The 22,560-nt window shown below is 40.3% G+C and overlaps 1 protein-coding gene across 14 annotated transcripts in view; it reads left to right on the top strand.

Moving 5' to 3' along the window:
• Positions 1-1,978: 1,978 nt before the first annotated feature.
• The window catches only part of LOC309820214 (ankyrin repeat and KH domain-containing protein 1), a gene marked incomplete at its 3' end in the record, with an annotated part of 121,485 nt that continues 100,903 nt past the window's right edge, over positions 1,979-22,560 (top strand). For all 14 annotated transcript variants that reach the window (XM_082650840.1, XM_082650846.1, XM_082650848.1 and 11 more), the window contains exon 1: positions 1,979-2,392. In XM_082650840.1, the coding sequence (XP_082506966.1) occupies positions 2,099-2,392 (294 nt within the window). In that variant the 5' untranslated portion in view covers positions 1,979-2,098. The remainder of the gene's footprint in view (positions 2,393-22,560) is intronic.

Raw genomic sequence — 22,560 nt, forward strand, 5'->3', positions numbered from 1 at the left:
TAGTTTTCTAGAAAAGGTACTTTCCCCACATTTTCTACAATGTATTATCTAGAAAGAACATTTACCTAAAATGTTCTGCTCATAGAAAACTGTCTCTTTTTGACATGTGAAATGCCAAAATGGGCATTTACCAAGCCAAAGAAATGTTCACAATCTTCGAATTGCTCTTTAAATAAATGTTTGGCAGAATCGATTTTAAAGTCATTTTAAAAATCATTTTTTGTAGAATTTTCAGATTCCAGTTCAAGGGAGGTGAAATATTAAAAATTACACAACCAAGATATACAAGGCCCTTTGTTAAAGTTGCAAGAGAGTAGACAATGCCAAAGCTTTTGCTTTTAGCCAATCTCTCTTGGCTAAACTCGTATGGACATTCTCAGGGTCAAAGAACATTTGCCATACAAACTTCCCCAAATGCCTTTCTTGCGATCTTTGATCACAGGATTAGTTAGAGCATTAGTTCTTTTAAAGCCCTCTTTATTGACAAAGGCGATAGAGAGATAGAGCTAACAGAGGTACAGAGATCTCCTCTGAGGGGGGAAGACCCCCTTAGCTAGCCTTGTTTTGCATCACAGAGACAATTAGTGTGGCTGGCAGGAGCCAGGGGGCAGGTGGAGGACTCCTGAAGGAAAAGTAACTAAAAAAAGTTAGTCTTTGCTGTAAGTTTGGCACTTTGTTAAGCGCCTGACGTTATTACCAATTTATTCATAACAACAACTCAATGAGGGAGGTATTAATATTAGCCCCATTTTACAGACGGACGAACTGAAAGTCACAGAGACTAAACAACTAACGCCCGGAGGTCACACAGTAAGTAAGTGGCGGCACCAGAACTCGAAATTGCTCCAGATCACGCACTCTTAACCACTGCATTCAGCCCCGCGGTGTGATTCCGCGCGCTGTCCACGGCCTTCCCACCCTCCTTCGTGGGACAGTTCCCGGTACTGAGGCATGGCGCTGTCCAGCCCTCAGGCCCGCCGCCTTCCACAGGCAAGAGAACGCGGCCCCGAGGGGCGACCCCGCCCGCAGGTTGTAGAACTGCCGCGCCCAGCCACGTCCTGGCACGCGGGCTGGCCGAATCGCCTCCGGGCGGTCATCCTCAGCAGCTCTCTGGTTCCCTCAGCTCCTGGGGCTAGGCTCCTCTCGGAAAGGCGGGAGGCACTCAGCCGTAACGACCCCGCTCCGCCGTCTCTCCCAGCCCCCTACTCCCGCCCAAAGAGCCAGAAGCAGAGGTTATACAGCCTCCCCTGTCCCAGAGGCGGTGACCTCTCTAGTGACTGACGCGCCGCTCCTCCAACCAGGGACGGGCAGGAAGGTGGAGCCTACCTGAGACTGACAGCTTCTTCCCTCCAATCCGCGTGCAGCAACTCTCCGCGCCTGGCAGAGAGCGACAGGTGGGGACTGCGTTACCTCCGCGCCTCTTGCACCACTGACGTAAGAGCCTCACTAAGCGCTGGGTGAATTCACTCCAAATCTCACCAATTCTTGCAGGTCGTCACCTCGGCCGTCATTTTAATCAAGAGTGGAAATTCCCCAACCCTTTCCCGTCACCTCAGATGGGGGCGGGATGAATGGTACACTTACCGGCCAATTGTACCACGCGACGTCCTGTGACAAAGTGACCGACACTTTCTGTCGCCAATGAAGTTTTCCATTGTCAGGGGTCACTATGACTGACCACAAGGCCAACTAATCCACTTTAAGGTCGTGACGCGATAGTCAGCGAGACTGGCCAATAGACATAGAAAAAGACCGGAAGTCGGCACGTGGGGAATAGTAGGCGGGTGTTCGCAACCGCCTAGGCCTGCGCGGGTCAACGCAGCTTGGGGGCTGCGAGCCAGGGAGCGGCGCGTGACGAAGAGTCTGAGCGACGGCTCGCCTTGGCCAATGAGCTGCAGCCGCTGGGGAGCTGCAGCCAGTGGCGAGTGTGGGGGCGGGAGGCAGCAGGTTAGGCAGTGAGAAGTTAGTGGCGCTGCTGGGACGGGGGGGGAAGGAGACGCTTCTTCCTCCTGCTGGTCCTCTCGTTTCCCGGGATTGGCGGCGGCGGTGGCCGCGGCCGCGAGTGACTCGGCATCGTCTCTGGCTTCGCGTGAGAACCATGCTGACCGACGGCGGAGGCGGCGGCACCTCCTTTGAGGAGGATCTGGACTCAGTGGCTCCGCGATCCGCCCCAGCCGGGGCCTCGGAGCCGCCTCCGCCGGGAGGGGTCGGACTGGGAATCCGCACCGTGAGACTCTTTGGGGAGGCCGGGCCGGCTCCGGGAGTCGGTGGCGGCGGCAGCGGTGCGGGCGGAGGGGACGCCGCGGCGCTGGATTTCAAGTTGGCGGCTGCCGTCCTGAGGACCGGGGGTGGAGGTGGTGCCTCTGGTAGCGACGAGGACGAGGTGTCCGAGGTACGGCTCGGGGACCCCCGCCTCCCACACAGCTTGAGGCACGAATTCACTCTGGGCCGGCGCAGGGCAGGGGCCACCCTCCCGCTGCTCAGGCGGAGTCGTTTTCTGACAGCGATCGGCTCCATGGCGGCAGTGGCAGCGGTGCGGGCCTAGTGCGCCCTCGGCTTACTCTTCAGCCCGCGGCTCGAGCCGGACCGCTTCCCGTCACCATCCATAGACCCACAATAGAGAATCCTTTGGTCTCTGAGCTTCGCGCGGGAACCGGGACTCCTCGGGCACCTCCCGCCCACCCCGCTTTGGAGATGGGGGGGCGGGGTCTTGCCAGAGTCCCTGCCCTTGGTACTGAGAGAGCGAGACAGAGGGTCAGGGTGAGAGAGGGAGAGTGAGACAGAGACAGAGAGACAGAGCTGGCTTGCCTAAAGAGCATTGCCACTGTACTGTGTCTCTCGTCAGAGTTGCAGGGTTGGACATTATTTGCCTTATGCCTTACTTGTGTGTTTAAGGAGGGGTCTTAATTCCCCTCTATAGTTTGAAACAGGTGAGTACTAAGGAGCTCTCTGCTTTTGCGCTGAAAAATCACGTGAGTCTTGCGCCTGGAACTTTGTGTGAAGTTAGACAGGAAAAGAAAGTTCTAGTGCATCTTTGAGCTTCGCAACAGCTGGATAGCTGAACTCTGGAGATTTTTAGGCTTGGAGAAGATGAGGCCCTGTATGGACACCTTTTGCAGTGAGGAAAATTTGTTATCAGGTCCTTAGTTTCTTTTAACTCCTATACTGGGCCTTTTTAGGTCTAGGCAACCTAGAATTGTAGGCATCAACTTTTGGGCTCTAGAGCAAAAGGAGATATTTTATATCTGCACTTTTTTCCCTTGACTTTGGCTTGGTTATAGTACTGTCTTGTGATGACTATTGTTCTAAGTGCTCAGAGTATTCTATTTTGGTTCTAAGGTGCCTGGTTCACCCCCTATGACATTTTAACCTCCAGTGTTGGTCTTAAAGTACAGGGATTTCTATATATGTACAACTATCCTGGCTTTTGTATTTGAGAGGAATAAGGAGACACTGCATTTGTGGGTTGTAGAATACATTTAGTGCGCAGTCTTGCCATTCTTGGTCTGAACAGGAATTCCTTTAGATTTAAAACCTTAGTGTATTCTAACCCCAATATTTTGCTTTGGAAAAAACTGTGTGGGTTGTAAAGGAGATAGTTCCTTGAATATCTGTATCTTTGAATTTCACTATAAGAGAAATAACTTCTAAGCCAAGGTGGGACAGGATTTTATTTGAGTAGGCAGTTAGGGAGAGACTCTCTGGAGCACTTCCACTCCTGGGCTTGTGGAACGCTTTCATTTAGACGTTGAATGAAAATTGATGAGAGATGAACCTAGAACACATTTACCTTTTACCTAAGAAATAAAGTGGGAATATCTTTAGGCTCTAAAAGATTAGAGTCTATTTTTCTTTGAAACTTCTAAGAGAGACTGAAAAGGTTTGCTTTGGTCTGGATGTGATAGAAGGATGATGTCCTTGATTTTCTGGACCATTTTTGCATAATTGTCATTGATGAGATGAAACATCACACATTTGTTTTTACTTCAGTAGTATTCTTAAATTTCTTCAGAGGTAGAGTGCTAGTGAGCTTCCGAAGTTATGAATCTAACTCTATGGGCTCATGTGTTATATCTGGGTAAATGAGCTTTTGAAATAACCATTTATGTGAGGCTTGTTCGCGCATCCATATGACATGGAGAAGAAATTCCTGGAATATCTAGTGTCTGTTGTATATTATGTGTGGTAGGATATAGTCTGTACCTTTGTGAGTGAAATGACCTTTTTTTCCCAAGCAAATTTCTTGGATTTTCTTTTCTCTCTGACAAGATGAGTGTCTTCTCCCATATTATTAACTTTGAATTTCCAGTGTGAAAAGACCATACATGATATTCTTCAAAAAACACTCACCCAACTGGCGTTTGATGAATAATAATAGCATCTTTATTTTCATCATACCTAGATGTTTTAGAACCAAATATTTAGAATGTAGACATTCAGAGAGATGGGTTGGTTTGTAGTTTGAGAGTGAAGTTTGTCTTGTTCCCTGAATGGGGCAGGACTAGGTGAGAAATGAGTAAGAAATGTGGAGGCCCAGTGCATTTGCTCTAGAGTTAGTTGAAATTCTGTACATTTGGTATACAGAAATGTAGATACTTTAAGGACCTCTTTTCTATTCATTATCAGAGCCTACAGCTGAGAAAAAACAAGGTACTTTCCCTTGCTGGCTAAGTCAAAACACCTTTTAGTTTGAAGAAGGGGCTTGGATCTTTTTGTAAATTTTTTATATTAGAATTGTGCTAGCTTAGGGAATGTCACCATTTGGGATATTTGGTTCTTGTTGTTTTAAACATTGGGGTGAATACCTGTTTTGTATTTCTTCAGGCATGCTGAGCATGTTCCTTAGCTGTCCAGGGCCTTGAATAGAAGAGTCAGAACTTGCATTGGATTATTTTGAAATGTACCCATTTTTCAGAATAGAAGTCAGGTTGAAAATTCTTTAAAAATCTCTTTTTAAATGTTAACTTTAGATTTGTAGTCTTTTTTTTTTTAAGTAAGGTAAAAGGAAAATAAAATTCCTAAAGAAAGGATTTTGGTGAGGTTTATGATCTTTAATCTTTTGTCTTAAGAATGTGTGCATATACTGTATGTCTATGTGTGTGACATCTTCCTTTTAAAATTATAAAAGTAATATAGTCCTATGGTAAAAAAGTTCAACAGTGTAGATAGTAGATATAAGATGAAAAGTAAAAGTTCTTCTCACCTCTACTGACCCTTCAAATCCCACTCTTCAGAGATAACCAGTATTGAAATTTTTCTTTTAGAAAAATTTCCAGGCCTATATAGGCCTATATGTATACGTATACATGTTCATATACACACTTAAAAGATAGATATCCTATCTTGAGACAGGTGCTATATTTACAATTAGTTAAAAGCACATGGAAATTGTGTACAACATTTTATAGCAAATTATAGCAAAAGCTTTGTAGGGTTTTTTTTTTTTTTCCTGAAGATTATGTTAAAGAGTCAAAAGCACACACCATACAGAGGGTCCATTCTGATTTTCTCTAATAGCAGATGGATGATTTCCTTTAGGGTTACTTATGACCTACTATCTAGATAGAGCAATGTTTCTCAACAGCAACGTATCGACATTTGGGGCCAGATAATACTTTGTTGTGAGGGGCTCTCCTGTGCTTTAGCAGCATCCTTGGCGTTTACTCACTAGATGCCAGTAAAACCCACCCAATTGTGACAGCTAAAACTGTCCTTAGACAAAGCCAAATGTCTTGTGGGGCAAAATCACCCCTGGTTGAGAATCACTGGTCTAGAGGCCCACTCTTATCTGGGATGGCAATTTTGTCATGAATACTCTGTATTCAAAGTTCAGGTAAACAAGGTGAGTCACTGCTTTTAATAGCATCTCAGGGCTTATGCTCATAACCTGAACAAGAGAGAAATTGAAAGAGGGTACGGACAGGTGTTCTATTTTTTTTTAATTTATTTTATTTTATTTTATTTATTTATTTTTGGCTGCATTGGGTCTTCGTTTCTGCGGGGGCTTTCTCTAGTTATGTTGAGCGGAGGCTACTCTTCGTTGCGGTGTGTGGGCTTCTCATTGCGGTGACTTCTCTTGTTGCGGAGCACGGGCTGTAGGCACGCAGGCTTCAGTAGTTGCGGCAGGCGGGCTTAGTTGCTCCGTGGCATGTGGGATCTTCCCGGACCAGAGCTCGAACCCGTGTCTCCTGCATTGGCAGGCGTATTTTTTTTTTTTTTTTTTTTTTTGCTGTACGTGGGCCTCTCACTGTTGTGGCCTCTCCCGTTGCGGAGCACAGGCTCCGGACGCGCAGGTTCAGCGGCCATGGCTCACGGGCCTAGCCGCTCTGCGGCATGTGGGATCTTCCCGGACCCGGGCACGAACCTGCGTCCCCTGCATCGACAGGCGGACTCTCAACCACTGCGCCACCAGGGAAGCCCTGGCAGGCGTATTCTTAACCACTGCACCACCAGGGAAGCCCCGGACTGGTTTAATGTTGTAAATTTTCCATGGTAAATTTATAATTTTAGGAAACTTAAAATGCTGTATTGTTTTTGAAAAATTCATTTATTGTCCATGAAAATGAATTTCTAAAAATCCTTTATGGGGACTTTGTTCAAGGTAGAAAGGCTTTACTTCATAAATTATCATCAATAGTGATAAAATAGGAAATATACCTTTGCATTCTAGTGAGCAAATTTTGGAGACATAAAAATGTCGATTGAAGGAAAAATTACATGTTATTACTGTAACAATTTTTAAAAATTTATTTAATTTATTTTATTTTTGACTGTGTTGGGTCTTCACTGCAGCGAGTGGGCTCTCTCTGGTTGTGGTGAACACGAGCCACTCTTTGCTGCGGTACACAGGCCTTTCATTGAGGTGGCCTCTCCCGTTGCAGATCTTGGGCTCCAGGCACGCAGGCTTCAGTAGTTGTGGCACATGGGCTCAGTAGTTGTGGCTCACGGGCTCTAGAATGCAGGCTCAGTAGTTGTGGCGCCTGGGCTTAGTTGCTCCGCAGCATGTGGGATCTTCCCGGACCAGGGCTCAAACCTGTGTCCCCTGCAGTGGCAGGCAGACTCTCAACCACTGTGCCACCAGGGAAGCCCCTGTAACAATTCTTTATATTGCATGAGCATCAACCTTGCACAAGTTTCATTCTATAAAGCCTTAAGACTTTACGTAAAATGATTCGTTGGTGAGTATGGTTATATGGATGGTGGGTCGAAACAGTTGATTAGGTATGGGTAGAGGAAAACCTTTTTGTGAAACTCGAAGTATGTAGAGGTTTTCTTTTGGTTATTTAGTACATTTTCATAGGTGATTTACATTTGTACAGTTCATAAGACTAATATAAAGGCAAATACAGTAAAAAGTCTTGACCTTACTCCTGCTCCCAAGTGTCCTGCCCTTTACACTTTAAATTTTTTATTTATTTATTTATTTTCGTCTGCGTTGAGTCTTTGTTGCTGCGCACGGGCTTTCTCTAGTTGTGGTGAGCGGGGTTAACTCTTCGTTGCGGTGCGTTGGCTTCTCATTGCAGTGGCTTCTCTTGTTGCAGAGCACAGGTTCTAGGCACATGAGCTTCAATAGTTGTGACTCGCGGGCTCGGTAGCTGTGGCTCACGGGCTCTAGAGCGCAGGCTTAGTAGTTGTGGTCCACAGGGTTAGTTGCTCCGCGGCATGTGGGATCTTCCCGGACCAGGGCTCGAACCCCTGTCCCCTGCATTGGCAGGCGGATTCTTAACCACTGCGCCACCAGGGAAGTCCTCTCACTTGTTTCTACTTTGAGATAATGCCCTTCCTACTCTTATGAAATTAATTTTTAAAATAATCGTGTTTGACAAAATATCAAATTGGAAAGTTCATGTTAGGACTCTGGGTAAAGCCTCAACAGTCTGGGAACCATTGATCTGAATGACTTGCTCAGGATCACACAGCTAATTTATAGTAGAAAATAGGTTATGTGACTCCCATTATAGTTATCTTAACTGCTACATTGTCCTGCTGACTGTTTCTCTTCTGATGCATGAACTTAATTAGTTGCTTAGGAAATGCCTTCTCAAACTAGCATTTAATCCGTAGTTGACCTTGTTGGAAAACTTTTATATTATGAAATTGGTGACTGCCATGTAGATCAATCAGTATATTAAGAAGGCAGTCAGGGACTTCCTGGTGGCGCAGTGGTTAAGAATCCGCCTGCCAGTGCAGGGGATACAGGTTCAATCCCTGTTCCGGGAAGATCCCACATGCTGCAGAGCAACTAAGCCCGTGCGCCACAACTACTGAGCCTGCACTCTGGAGCCCGCGAGCTACAACTATGGAGCCCGAGTGCAACAACTACTGAAGCCCCCGCGCCTAGAGCCCGTGCTCTGCAACAAGAGAAGCCACCCAATGAGAAGCCCACGAACCGCAAGGAAGAGTAGCCCCCGCTCGTGGCAACTAGGGAAAAGCCCGCGCGCAGCAACTAAGACCCAAGGCAGCCAAAAATAAAAATAAATAAAATTTTAAAAAATTATTAAAAAAAAAAGGCAGTCAAAGGTGTGCCATTGAGTATTGGAGGAACACTACTTTAAGGTAATTTTGTAATTGCACTTAAACTCGGAAAGTTTAGGTCTTATTATTATTCATTTTAAGTGAATTAAGAAGTATTAGAAGTACCAGTATAGAAAGGCATATAACCAACTTTGCCACTATGGGAAACATTGGTTTTAATTTGTAAAAATTAAAATCTGTGTGCTATTCTATTGGTAGTTACTTATAGTGTATGTTTCCTATGAATAAAGATCATTTGCCTTATGATGATTGACTGGTTTACCTTTTTTCTGGTCAACTTTACCTAAACCAGGAGGAAAGTAAAGTTGTATATAAAGCTTTTTTTTATTTGATAAGCTGAAATTTAGCAACAGTTTGTCAAAGAACACATTCTGCTCTTCCTCCGCTCTACAGCCTTCTGTTCTCACAAAGTTTTTCCCTTAATGGTTGCTGTTTTCATTAGTAGAAAGAGTTTTTTTGTTTGTTTGTTTTTTTAAAGTAGATATCCCACCGTATCCTAGTGGTTTGATTCACTGCGTTAGTTTGCAATTTTGAAAAGAAAAAGGCAAGTACACTCCCAGGGATTAGCCCCAAGAACCAAAGAGTTGAACAGGAGAACAGTTTATTAAATTGTCAAGTTTTGATGCTTTGTAATGAGGACAGTTAGGTTGAGAACAATTTTTTAAAATTGTGGTAAAACAAGGATAACAAAATTTACCATTTTAACCATTTTTAAAAATTGTGTTAAAATATACATAACATAAAATTTACCTGTTTGTTTTGGCCATGCCGTGTGGCATGTGGGATCTTAGTTCCTCGACAAAGGATTGAACCCTCGCCCCCTGCAGTGGAAGTGTGAAGTCTTAACCACTGGACCGCTGGGGAAGTCCAGAATTTACCATTTTAACCATTTTAAAGTGGTTTTAAGTACATTCACATTGTTGTGCAACCATCACCACCAGCCATCTCCAGAACTTTTTCATCTTCCAAAACTGAAACTTTGTACCCATTAGACAGTAATGCCCTGTCCTCCCTTCTCCAGCCCCTTAGCAACCACAATTCTACTTTCTTTCTCTATGATTTTGACTACTCTAGGTATCTCAAATAAGTGAAATCATACAATTTTTCTACTTTTTGTGACTGGCTTATTTTACTTAGCATAATGCCTTCAAGGTTCATCCATGTTTGCAGCATGTCTGACACTTAGCTGAATACTGTTCTATTGTATGTGTATACCATATTTTGTTTATTCATTCATCTGTTGATGGACACTTGGATTGCTCCTCTGCCTTTTGGCTGTTGTGAATATGCTGCTGTGAACATAGGTGTATAAATACCTGTTCAAGTCCCTGCTTTTGCTTCTTTTCTGGTATATACCCAGAAGTGGGATTGCTGGAACATCTGTTAATTCTATTTTTAATTTTTTGAGGAACCACCATACTGTTTTCCATAGCAGCTGTACCATTTTACATTCCCACTGGCAAAGCACAAGGATTCTGATTTCTCCATATTCTAGCCAATACTTGCTTTCTATTTTTGAGAATAGCCATCCTAATGGGTGTGGGTTTGATGTTGAACATCTTTTTCATGTGCTTATTGGCCATTTGTGTATCGTCTTTGGAGAGATGTCTATTCAAATCCTTTGGCTCTTTTTTTTTTTTTTTTTTTTTTGGCCACACTGCCCAGCTTGTGGAATCTTAGTTCCGTGATCAGGCAGGGATTGAACCTGGGCCCGTGCAGTGAAAGCGCCAAGTCCTAACCACTGGACCACCAGGGAATTCCCCCTTTGCCCATTTTTAATTGGGTTGTTTTTTCATTGTTTAATTGTAGGAGTTCTTTGGATGTTAATCCCTATCACATGTATAATTTGCACACATTTTCTAACATTCCATTGGTTGCCTTTTTACTCTGTTGTCCTTTTGTGCTTAAAAGGTTTTAGTTTAGATGAAGTTCAGTTTATCTGTTTTTTTCTTTTATTGTCTGTGCTTTTGGTTTCATATCCATAAAATTGTTGCCAAATCCTATGTCATGAAGATTTTTTCCCAATGTTTTCTTCTAAGAATTTTATCCTTTTAGCTCTTACATTTAGGTCTTTGAGCCATTTTGAGTTAACTTTTGTTTTTGGTGTAAGGTCAGCGTCTAACTTCATTCTGTAGCTTGTGGATATCCAGTTTTTCCAGCACCACTTGTTGAAAAGACTGTAATTTCTCCATTGAGTGGTCTTGGTATCTTGGTTGAATTGAATTGATCATATATGGGAAGGTTTTTTCTGGGCTCTCTGTTCTATTCCATTGGTGTATATGTCTGACTTTATGCTAATATCTCACTGTTTTTATTACTGTAGCTTTAGTAGTAAGTTTTGAAGTCAGGCAGTATTAATCCTCCAACTGTGTTCTTCTTTTTCAAGATTGTTTGACTAGCTAGGGTTCCTTGAGATTCCACGTGAATTTTAGGATGGGTCTTTGTATTTCTGTAAAAAATGCCATGGGATTTTGATAGGGATTGCATTGAATCTATAGATTGCTTTATGAGAACAAGTTTGAATACAAATCTTACATAATTGTTTCACCACAGTAGATATTAGCAAATCAAAAAGCTTGAGACTGACAAAACATTTGAAAGCTTCTATGACAGGAGGAGACTGAGCACTCACTGATGTCCTCCCTGAAGCCATTGAACCCAGTTCACATGGAATACTGTGCTCTAAGTAGATGTTTATTTTTTCTTTTTTTAAGTCTTTATTGGATTTGTTACCATATTGCTTCTGTTTTATGTTTTGGTTTTTTGGCCACAAGGCACGTGGGATCTTAGCTCCCTGACCAGGGATCGAACCTGCATCCCCTTCATTGGAAGGTGAAGTCTTAACCACTGAACGCCAGGGAAGTCCCTAAGTAGATGTTTCTGTAATATCGTTATTTTTTCCCTGTTTGTCCTCATATTGACTAATTTGTGATTGATCATGATGCTTCATATGTTGATAAAATGCTAGGAAGAATACTTTTTATGCTTTTTATCACTAGAGATGGGATGAGTTCCATTTCGGAAAAATTGTCTCAATCTGGTATTAAATCTAGATAAATGAACCTGCAGTATTTTCTTTAATGATGTAGAATTTAAAAGTTTTCACATAGGCATTTTATGAAATCTGAGTCAGAAAATAAAGGTTTGGCCATGTCAGTTGATACCTTGAGTGGTACACTTTGAAAGTACTTCCAGCACTTATCAGCTTCTAATTGATTTTCTCCTCGTGTTTACTTATTCTGCTAAATCTCTACATTTCTATTTTGGCCTTTTAAAAATTGTACAGTTGATAAATTCAGTAACATATGTGACACAGACTGTCATTATCAAAGAGCAAACCCCCAAAGGGGCAGTAGTCCAATTATATTGGATATATTCTCTCTTTTTTTTACTACATTTTATTTTGATATAATTTCAAACTTACTGGAAAGCTGCAAGAATAGTACAAAGATCTCCTCCCATATATCCTTTATCTAGACAGACCAATTTTGTTCATTTTGTCCCATTCCTCTCTCTCTCGACAAACAAGTAATTTATTTTCTGAATCATTTGAAAGTAGACTGCATACATCCTGTCTCTTTTACCCTTAAATTCTTTAGTGTATCTTTCCTAACAAGAAAGGCATTCTCTTACATAACCACAGTGTATTTATCAAAATAGGAAATTTATTAAATTTCCGAAGTATTTTTCAAATTCAAATTCCTAAAATTAAAAAAATTGAAATAGAATTCACATAATATAGAATTCACTCTTTAAATTGTACAATTCAGTGTTTTTTTAATACATTCACAAAGTTGTGCAACCTTCACCGTTATCTATTTTAAAAAATTTTCATCACCCCCAAACAAAACCTTGTACCCATTAGCAGGCATTTCCCATTCTGTCCCTGCAGCCTTTGGTAATCACTTTCTGTCTCACTGGATTTGCCTAGTCTGGGCATTTCATATAAATGGAATCATACAATATGTGATCTTTTGTGCCTCACTTCTTTCACTTAGTATATTGTTTTCAAGATTTCTACATGTTGTATCATGTATCAGTACTAAATTGGAATAATATGTTTTGTGGATATACCACATTTTGTTCATTGGTTGATGACATTTGGATTATTTCCACTTTTTTTTTTTTTTTTTTTTTTGCGGTACGCGGGCCTTTCGCTGTTGGGGCCTCTCCTGTTGCGGAGCACAGACCCAGCGGCCATGGCCCACTGGCCCAGCCGCTCTGCGGCATGTGGGATCCTCCTGGACCGGGGCATGAACCCGTGTCCCCTGCATCGGCAGGCAGACTCTCAACCACTGTGCCACCAGGGAAGCCCCTACTTCCACATTTTGACTATTGTAAATAATGATACTATGAACATTTGTGTACAAGTTTTTTATGACGATATCTTTTCAGTTCCCTTGAGTGTATACCTTGGAGTGGAACCTTGATCATATTATAACTGTTTTATTGTCTGAGAAACCACCAGGCTGTTTTCTGTAGCAACTGCATGATTTTACATTCCCAGCAGTGTATGAAGGTTCCAATTTTTCCACATCCTTGCTAACATTTTTTTTTTTAATATCCATGCTAGTGGGTATGGAGTTTTCAGTTGTTTTTTTTTTTAAAATAAATTTACTTATTTATTTATTTTTGGCTGCCTTGGGTCTTTGTTGCTGTGTGTGGGATTTCTCTAGTTGCGGCGAGCGGGGGGCTACTCTTCGTTGCAGTGCGCAGGCTTCTCATCGTGGTGGCTTCTCTTGTTGCAGAACATGGGCTCTAGGCATGTGGGCTTCAGTAGTTGTGGCTCAGTAGTTGTGGCTCGCGGGCTTAGCTGCTCTGCAGCATGTGCGCTCTTCCCAGACCAGGGCTTGAACCCGTGTCTCCTGCACTGGCAGGTGTATTCTTAACCACTGCACCACCAGCAAAGCCCCTGGAGTTTTACCTCATTGTGACTCTGATTTGCATTTCTCCAATGACTAATGAAGTTGAGCATCTTTTCATATGCTTGTTGTCCATTTGTATGTCTTTGGAGAAATGTTTATTCAGATCTTTCTCCCATTTCTTGGTTGGGTTGTCTTTTTATTGTTGAATCATGTTTGTTGTTTGTTTTTAGGAAAAAACATGTATTCTGGATACATACCAGTCCCTTATCAGATACATGATTTGGAAATATTTTCTCCCTTTCTGTGGGCCATCTTTTCACTTTCTTGATTGTGCCATTAAATTTTATTTTTTTAAGTTTTTAAATAAATTATTTATTTATTTTTGGCTGTGTTGGGTCTTCATTGCTGCACACGGGCTTTCTCTAGTTGGAGTGAGCAGGGGCTACTCTTCGTTGCAGTGTGTGGGCTTCTCATTGCAGTGGCTTTTCTTGTTGCGGAGCATGGGCTCTAGGTGCGCGGGCTTCAGTAGTTGTGGCACACGGGCTCAGTAGTTGTGGCTTGCGGGCTCTAGAGCAGAGGCTCAGTAGTTGTGGCGCACAGGCTTAGTTGCTCCGTGGCATGTGGGATCTTCCCGGACCAGGGCTCGAACCCATGTACCCTGCATTGGCAGGCAGATTCTTAACCATTGCACCACCAGGGAAGTCCTGTGCCATTAAATTTTGGTTGGGCCCAATTTTTATATTTAACTAGTTTTTCTTTTGTTACTTGTGCATTTGGTGTCATGTCTAAGAGACCATTGCATAATCCAAGGTTATGAAGATTTACACCTGTTTTCTTCTTTTCTTCTAAGAGTTTTATACTTTTAGCTCTTACATTTTGGTCTTTGATCCATATTGAGATTTTATGTAAGATGGGAGGTAGAGATCTAACCTCATTCTTTTGAATGTGGAGATCCAATTGTCCCAGCACCATTTGTTGAAAAGATACTTCTTTCTCCATTAAATTGTCTTGACACCCTTTTCAAAAATCAGTTGACTTTAAATGTGATGGTTTATTTCTGGAGTGTTTATTTCTATTTTATTCCACTGTTCTATATGTCTTCTCATGCCAGTTCCATACTGTCTTGATTACTGTAGTTTTTTGTAGTAAGTTTTGAAATTGGGAAGTGTAAGTCTTCCAATTTTGTTTTTTTTTTAAGATTCTTTTGGCTATTCTAGGTTACTGGATATGTTTGTGCTCGTCATCTGGTCTTCGGAAGAGGTATAATAGAGGGTATTTTATATGCTACAGAATTTGTGGTCACACACGAAATCCACCCCTCCTCCATTAATAATATTCCATTTCTTGAAATTTCTGCCCCTCTTGTATACACTGAAGGTGGATGGTTGGGAACTCTTATGATTTAAACCTGTGTTTGCTAGGCTACCAGAAGAGGAAGTTGTTGTAGTGTTTGTTTGTTGTTTATGCATCCCCTCCCTGACAAAGCCTGGATATATGTTTGAGAGGAGACAAAACTGAAGAGGGAGGAGGTGATTAGTTTGGGTAGTTGTAGTCTAAATATATCTGATGTGGACTATATAGAGCTTGCAAGAAGACTATGGACAGAATTTCTTTTTCCAGGATAATAAACAAATGGATAAGTGGAATAAAATATAAAACATAGCAATTAGAGTTTTTGCATCTGGTATCTTCTAACAATTGCTTAAGAGTTGAGAATTCAATATTTGAGTAACACACAATTAGCTTGACACCCAAGCCAGTGTTATCACCTGTGTGATTAAACTGCAAAAACAGATCTTGGATGTTATTGCTCAAATGGTCCCAATTATTTTAATTTACTAGTTATTTTGACTCTGAATAGTGAGAATCTATACTATATTTTAGTACCTGTTTTGCTTGAGACTTGACTGAGAAGTTAACAAAGAAAAGTTTATTTTCTTTTAGTTTGAAGAGACCATTATTTAAGGCTATACTTAAATCAGGTGCATGTATTTGACCTATTACCACCCTCCACAAAATTTTGAATAGTATGATAACAGTATCAAAAGTACTTACTACTATGTACTATCTCCTTGTTAATCTGTTGAACGCATGCTCTCATTCTCTACAGAGGAAAATCAGTGTTTAGTTTGGGGTAGAGCCTCTTTTTCATGAACTGATATCTTGCATAATAAAATTATATCTTTCAAAGATTAGTGTCCTTGGCACTCTGTTTAAGAATTCTGATTGGTATCGTAGGGTAGATTCCACAATAATTCAACTAGAATCTACTATTTGTTAAGCTTTGTGCTGGGCTTTGGGATTACAAAGATGAAAAAATGTGGTCCCTGCCCTTAAAGACATCAGGCTTTTCAGGAACATGAACATTTCAGAGAATGTGAAAACCAGGTAAATTATTTATTCAAATTATATTTGCCCTTCTAAACTAGTTTTACATAATAACAAATTATATTTGAGTGTTTGTTCTAGGCATGTGTACCTTAATTGCATCACCTCATTTAATATTTTCCTAGTCTTGTGACAGTCCAAGATCCTAAACTCAATATATGGATCATTGCCCTGTGTTAGTTGGATGATCACTGTAAAGGTTGATGTTTGGATGTCTTACTTCAGGAGTTTGATGGACTTTAAGTGACAGGTTTAAAGGGGCAGTGATTTAAAATGAAAGGATACAAAGTTCATCAGCATAAGATATTTGAGCAAAACCACAACTGCTTCATTATGTTCTATAAACTCTCCAAGCATGTCCTGCTCCAGAGCCTTTGGCATTTGCAGTTGGCTCTCACAGGAGCATTCTTCTCTTAGATATCCGTGTGGCTACCCTCTCTCACTTATTTTAGCAGTCTGGTAAGAGCCCTTCCTACTGCCTACAGTATGTATGTTCCATAAACATCTCAGACTCACAATTCTAAAACTGAACTCATCACTTCCCCCTCTACGCCTATCCCTTCCCCACCCCCACCTTTGTAAATTGCATTGCCCTAAAACTAGTCAGTGTAGTCAGAAACCTTGAAGCTTGCATCTGCTATATCTTACCACATACATCCAAACAGGTACTAAGTCCTGTAGGTTCTTTCTTAGCGTCTTGTTTGTCTCTTTCTCTGTATTCTCACTGCTTGTGCTGTAAATCAAGTCATCATCTTTCACCTGAACTTATTGTAGTAATCCCTGGCTCTATCTACCTCTGTGATTATACCTCTAATTCTTCGTTTACCCTGCTATCACAGTAAATTCTCTAATGCCAGTTCAATCATGTCACTCCTTTGGCAAAAAGGTTTCCCATTCCTTAGATAAAGAATAAATCAAATTCCTTGGTATGGCATACAAGGTTATTTAGGATTTGGCTTCTGTCTATTTCTATCCTTGCTGTATCCTACTTTATTTGCTTTTTATATTCCAGCCATACCAAATTGCTGTAGTTCTCTGAACATATCAAGCTATTAAACGTCCCAAGTAATTTGCTCTCACTGCTTTGGCTTCTAGAATCATGATAATAACTACTGCATACTGAGTGTTTATTGTCCACTGGACTAAATGCTTACCTTTACGTTCTTAAATAAACTTTACAACTACCATATGAAGGAAGTGATATTATTCCCAATTTACAGATGAGGAAACTGAAGCTTAGAGACATTGTATAATATGCACAAAGTTGTACATCTAGTGATGGAGCCACGATTTGAATCAGGTTTCTTGGAATGTAAAATCCATGCTTATAACTACTACTCTACACTGCAGCTGTCACTAACGGCCCCGTTCTCCATCCTGTTGGATACCTTCTTGTTCCGGATCATCACCTCTGATTTCCTTCATTACTACCCCAACTGGAATCGACCATTTCTTCCTTCCTCTGTGTTCCCACGTTGTCTGTATATAACTCCCTGTTAAATAGCATCTGTAGTACTTTATTGCATTTATTTGATTATCTGTCTTAATGAGCAGGAATCATGTCTTATTTATTTTTGTGTTTCCCATATACAGTAGAATGTCTGGCACTTAGTAGGTGCTTATTAAATGTTGGGTTTAATAAGCCAATGTTGAATATATATATAGTGTTTAATATGCTCAGATTACTTGTTAGCCTAAGACAACATAATGGATTTTATATTTTTGTGGAGTAGAGAGTAAGAGTATAGGAACACAAGGTCCTTAGACAAACTGACCTTAATAATAGTAGTAATGGTAATATTAATAGTAATAATAACTAATATTTGTTGAGTGATTACCATGTATTAAGCACTGTTGGTACAATTTTAGATATAGTATCTTGCTTAATCATCTATAACCCTGTGATGTAGTTACTACTATTAGCCTTATCTTATAGCTGAGGAAAATGAGGCTAACAACGGTAAAAAGAGTTAGCTAAGATGGCACTGTGAACAGTGGGCTAGTGTTCTAAGAGACCTTGCTGTTAGTCATTATGCTCTCCTCCCATTATTGATATGAATTGGAGGTGTTTGAGTCTCTTTTTAACTTACTAAAATTAAGTATTTCTTTGGTGTGTTTGATGCTTATTTTTTTATTTAGGGTAATGAGCAGAAGCCAGGACTTCTTTCTAACCTCAGTCTTACCCATTTATTATGATAGGGCAAATACAGAATAACATTTCAACATTAAGATTTTCTTGGACTTAATTGCCAGGTTCTTCATTCCTTGTGACTTTCCTAATGAGTATGCGAGGAGTCTTCCCTTTTTTAAAATATATTGTGGCACAAATTTTGTTGTATGTATGTTGGTTAGAAATAATGTAGTGGTACTGCCAGAAATTACTAAATAAAAGCATGATTTGTCTGTCTCTCTAAGAACTCTGGCAGAGAGGAGTTTGTGGGCTTGATAATCTTACATTTAATTTAATTTAAAGGTTTTTCCTGACATTGCTCTTATTGTTAAACTGCAACATCATGATGCTTGTAGATTCTCTGTTTACTTCATTGGTTAGTACGCATTTGTTTTAGTCATACTCCACTGTTTAGAAGAGTCACTTAATACAGTTTGGTGTGGTGAAAAGGGTGTGAGCTTTGGAATCTGAAACACATGGCTTCAGATACCTGCGTGGTTATGTGATCTTGGGTAAGTCACTTAACTTTTCTGAGTTTCATTTAAAATGAAGATGTTAATCTGCTTCACTGAGTAGTAAAGATGATGGAGTGGAATAATATATGGAAAATGCACTTAATGGTAACTATTATTTAAAAAAAAAAACCTTTCTTTTCTCCCATGTTTAGAAACTTCAAAAAATAATAGATTCTGTATTAAAACTATGGTGTAGAAATGAAGTTTTTGTAGTTGACTAAAGTGGAGTTAATTTTCTCCAGCTTTAACTGAGAATTAGGAAAAGCCTGATGGTTCTCTCTTGTGCTGTTTAAACTAATTAACTTCAGAAATCCCAAGGTAACAGTTATGTTTTTTGAGAAGAGGATTGTGGATCTGAAATTGGGCATACAGTTTTCCTCGTAGAAAGAAACTTGAACACTTTTTACGATGAGGCATATAGCCTTTGCATTCCATTACTTCCAGATGTTGTTGCTGATTATATTGGGCCTTACAGTATCAGCAAAACTCGTTCCTAAATTTATAATTATTTGGTCTCAAATTGCATCTGTATTACTTTTTCCTTTTGAGTGGATCTTGGAGCATGTTTGTGGTGGATGCAACTGTTGAAACTTTGGAGTACCACGTTTTTTGCAAAAAGGAATTACCATGTCTTTCAGTAATTATCTCTTGGAATGCTGACCCATCCTTTTTGCTGCTCCAAGTAGAAATCAGTAGTAAGCTACCTGCATTCTAAAATTGGTATGATTCTAATTTAAAGACTTTGGGTGGGAAAAGGTAAGACATGTTTATCTCTCCAAATGTTAACTAAGAGAAGAAAAATAATAGCAAGTACATTTTAAAAATATATATTTTTTAGATGTTTAAATGTTTTATTTGGCTTTTCCTTTTTAATTATCAAATCTGAATTTCTTGAGGAAGCTTTATTTTTGAAGGTTTATAAGAAGAGGTAGTGAAAAATAAAGGGTTTAGCCTTCCTCTTGAACTTTCTCATAGCTCTGGTTGGAATTCATGGGAGTGATGATGATTCTTTTTTTGTGTGTGTGGTACGCGGGCCTCTTAACTGTTGTGGCCTCTCATGTTGCGGAGCACAGGCTCTGGACGCGCAGGCTCAGCGGCCATGGCTCACGGGCCCAGCCGCTCCGCGGCATGTGGGATCCTCCTGGACCGGGGCATGAACCCGTGTCCCCTGCATCGGCAGGTGGACTCTCAACCACTGCGCCACCAGGGAAGCCCAGTGATGATTATTCTTTTTTTTTTGGCTGTGTTGGGTCTTCATTGCCGTGCGCGGGCTTTCTCTGGAGAGAGGGAGCTACTCTTCGTTGCGGTGCATGGGCTTCTCATTGCGTTGGCTTCTCGTTACGGAGCGTGGGCCCTAGGCGCACAGGCTTCAGTAGTTGTGGCATGTGAGCTCAGTAGTTGTGGCTCACAGGCTTTAGAACACAGCCTCAGTAGTTGTGGTGCATGGGCTTAGTTCCTCCGTGGCATGTGGGATCTTCCCGGACCAGGGCTCGAACCCATGTCCCTGCATTGGCAGGCAGATTCTCAACCACTGTGTGCCACCAGGGAAGTCCCGAAATTGTGGGTTTTTCTGTTGTTGTTTGTTTGTTTGTTTCTTGGTGGAAGTGAGTTTTGGCCAAATCATAGCTAGGTTAATAAATGATTTTTTCCTAATTAGATTTTGGCCAGGGTGACTGAGGTGTTTTGTTTTTTTTTAGGTGGTAATAGCTGAGTCTGTGGTTATTCTCCCTAGTAACTATTGCCATCCAGTGGTTCATTTTGAAATGTCATATGGGACAAAATGCTTGTTCCCCTTTTCCTCCCTTCTACCTTTGTTTAAATTCTAGTTGAAGCTAAAAACCACACTCATTTTTTTTTAGAAGAAGGGAGGGAGAAAAAAGACTTTTGAGGGGGAAGTCATAAAGAGTTTGACTTTAGCGTTTTAGAAGAGGTAACCTATAAGGGAAAAAACAGGTAGTTTTTTGTGGGCCAGATTTCCTCTCATTCTTTTTCCTCCGCGTTTTATTTTTGTACCTAATCAGAAGTAGGAAAAAAATCTGCCATGTTTAAGACTTGAAATAAACTTTTTTGCCATTGGTTAAAAACAGTACCACAATAGGTTGATGTTTTATGTTTGCTGCTGAATGTAGCTGCTGGATAGAGATGAGCTGTGTAACTACTGTTAAGCAATAAGGAAATTTCTGTGATCCTTTAGCTGTATGTAGGAAACTATGAGGCTTATATATTCATTTGCATGATGAAAACTAATTTCATTAGATATAATATTACTTTGAACTTATCTATTATTTAGACATTTTTTTGGTGTTATATCACTGAGCCTTTATATGAAATGTATGGTATTGGTCTTACTATTTCCATGTAGCTATAAATGGTTTCCATCTTGACTGGCCAGGTACCTTTTGAGGTAATGCTGTTGCAATCGGCATTGCAACAATATGTGTTTCAGCAGGTTTATCAGGTAAGATATTTATGAACTGCCAAAAGCAATCCCCCAAATAGTCCCAAAGTAATAGGCATAACTGGATATTTTATCCTTTTATTGAATACACATTGAGACAGGCTTTTAAAAGTTTATGGAAAGTAGGACAAAAAAGTATGAGAATTGAGTGCCTTTGGCACATCTGATTGACACAAATGTATTCAAGTCATTTATGTGTATAGTTATGTATAACTCATTCTGGGAACTTAAGATTTTCCCCACAAGTGTTACAGATATTTAAAATTTGATCTTGTGTGTCAGAACTTAAATATAAAATGCCTAAAACTACATTTGAAAATTCAAGTGATTCTCACAAGGAAAAAAAAGTTGTAACTATGTGAGGTGATAGATGTTAACTAAACTTACTGTGGTAATAATTTCATAATATATACTGTTAGCAGTCACTCCCATTCTTCCTTTCCTGGCTCTTCAGGAGACCATTAATCTTCTTTCTGTCTCTGGGGATTTGCCTGTGCTGGACATTTCATATAAATGGAATTGTACAATATGTGACTTTTTGTGCATTCTTTCATGCTAAGCATGATATTTTCAACGTTGTCAGTGTTATAGCGTGTGTCAGTACTTGGCTGAATAATATTCCATTGTATGGATATACCACATTTTGTTTATCCATTTACTAATTAACAGACATATGGGTTTTTTTCCACTTTTTGTCTACTATGCATAATGCAGCCATGAACTTCTATGTACAAGTTTTTGTATGAACATGTATGTTTTCAGTCTTCTTAGGTATATACATAGAAGTGGAATTACTGGGTCATATGGTAATTCTGTGTTTAATTTTTGAAGAACTGCCAAACAGTGTCCCACAGTGGCTTCATCATTTATACTTCCACTAGCAATGTACAAAGGACCTTACTTTTTTGAGAGCTGACCATTCGTCACTTTCTAAGTGCATCTTCAAGCCCATTTTTTATTTCATTCCCTTACTCTCCACCCACATGTCTGACCACCTATTGAAATTCTATGCATACTTCAAAGCCTAGCTCAAATGCTACTTCTTGTACAAAGTCTTCTTGGATTACTGGGGCTGGAAGTGATTTCTCTTTAATGCATATAGTTTTACCATTTATTTCTCTTGGAGGCCTTTTGTGATAGTTGTTGGTGTCTTTGACATTTCTTCTACCACATTTTTGTACTCTCTTGGTATTGTACTTTGTATAAAACAGGACTTCAATAAATATTGGAGAATGAATGGGAGAGAATTGGAAATCCTTAACTTGGATTTTTTAAAAGTTACATAATACATGTAATCTGTATTCATCTCTGTAATATGTGTAATACTACATCAGAACAGTGCTGCTTATAAAATAGACATATTAACATCTAAATACCATATTTAATAAATTTCAGAATTTGGAATTGTGGTTTTTATCCTTACAACTGGCAGGTGTATGTATCTGCAAATATGTAATATTTTCTTGCACTTGCAACAAGCTCTTTGTTGTACAAGCAGTTACCTTTCAAATCATTTGAAAACTGGTAGTCTACATTTATCTGCTGGCATTGATCTAGAATGACATCTTTGTCTGTAATTATATATTAAAGAATCTGTATTACAACATAGTACATGGCTCAGTGTTACTG

The sequence above is a fragment of the Grampus griseus genome (assembly GCF_964374135.1).
Source record: "Grampus griseus genome assembly, chromosome: 3".
Classification (NCBI taxonomy): Eukaryota; Metazoa; Chordata; class Mammalia; order Artiodactyla; family Delphinidae; genus Grampus; species Grampus griseus.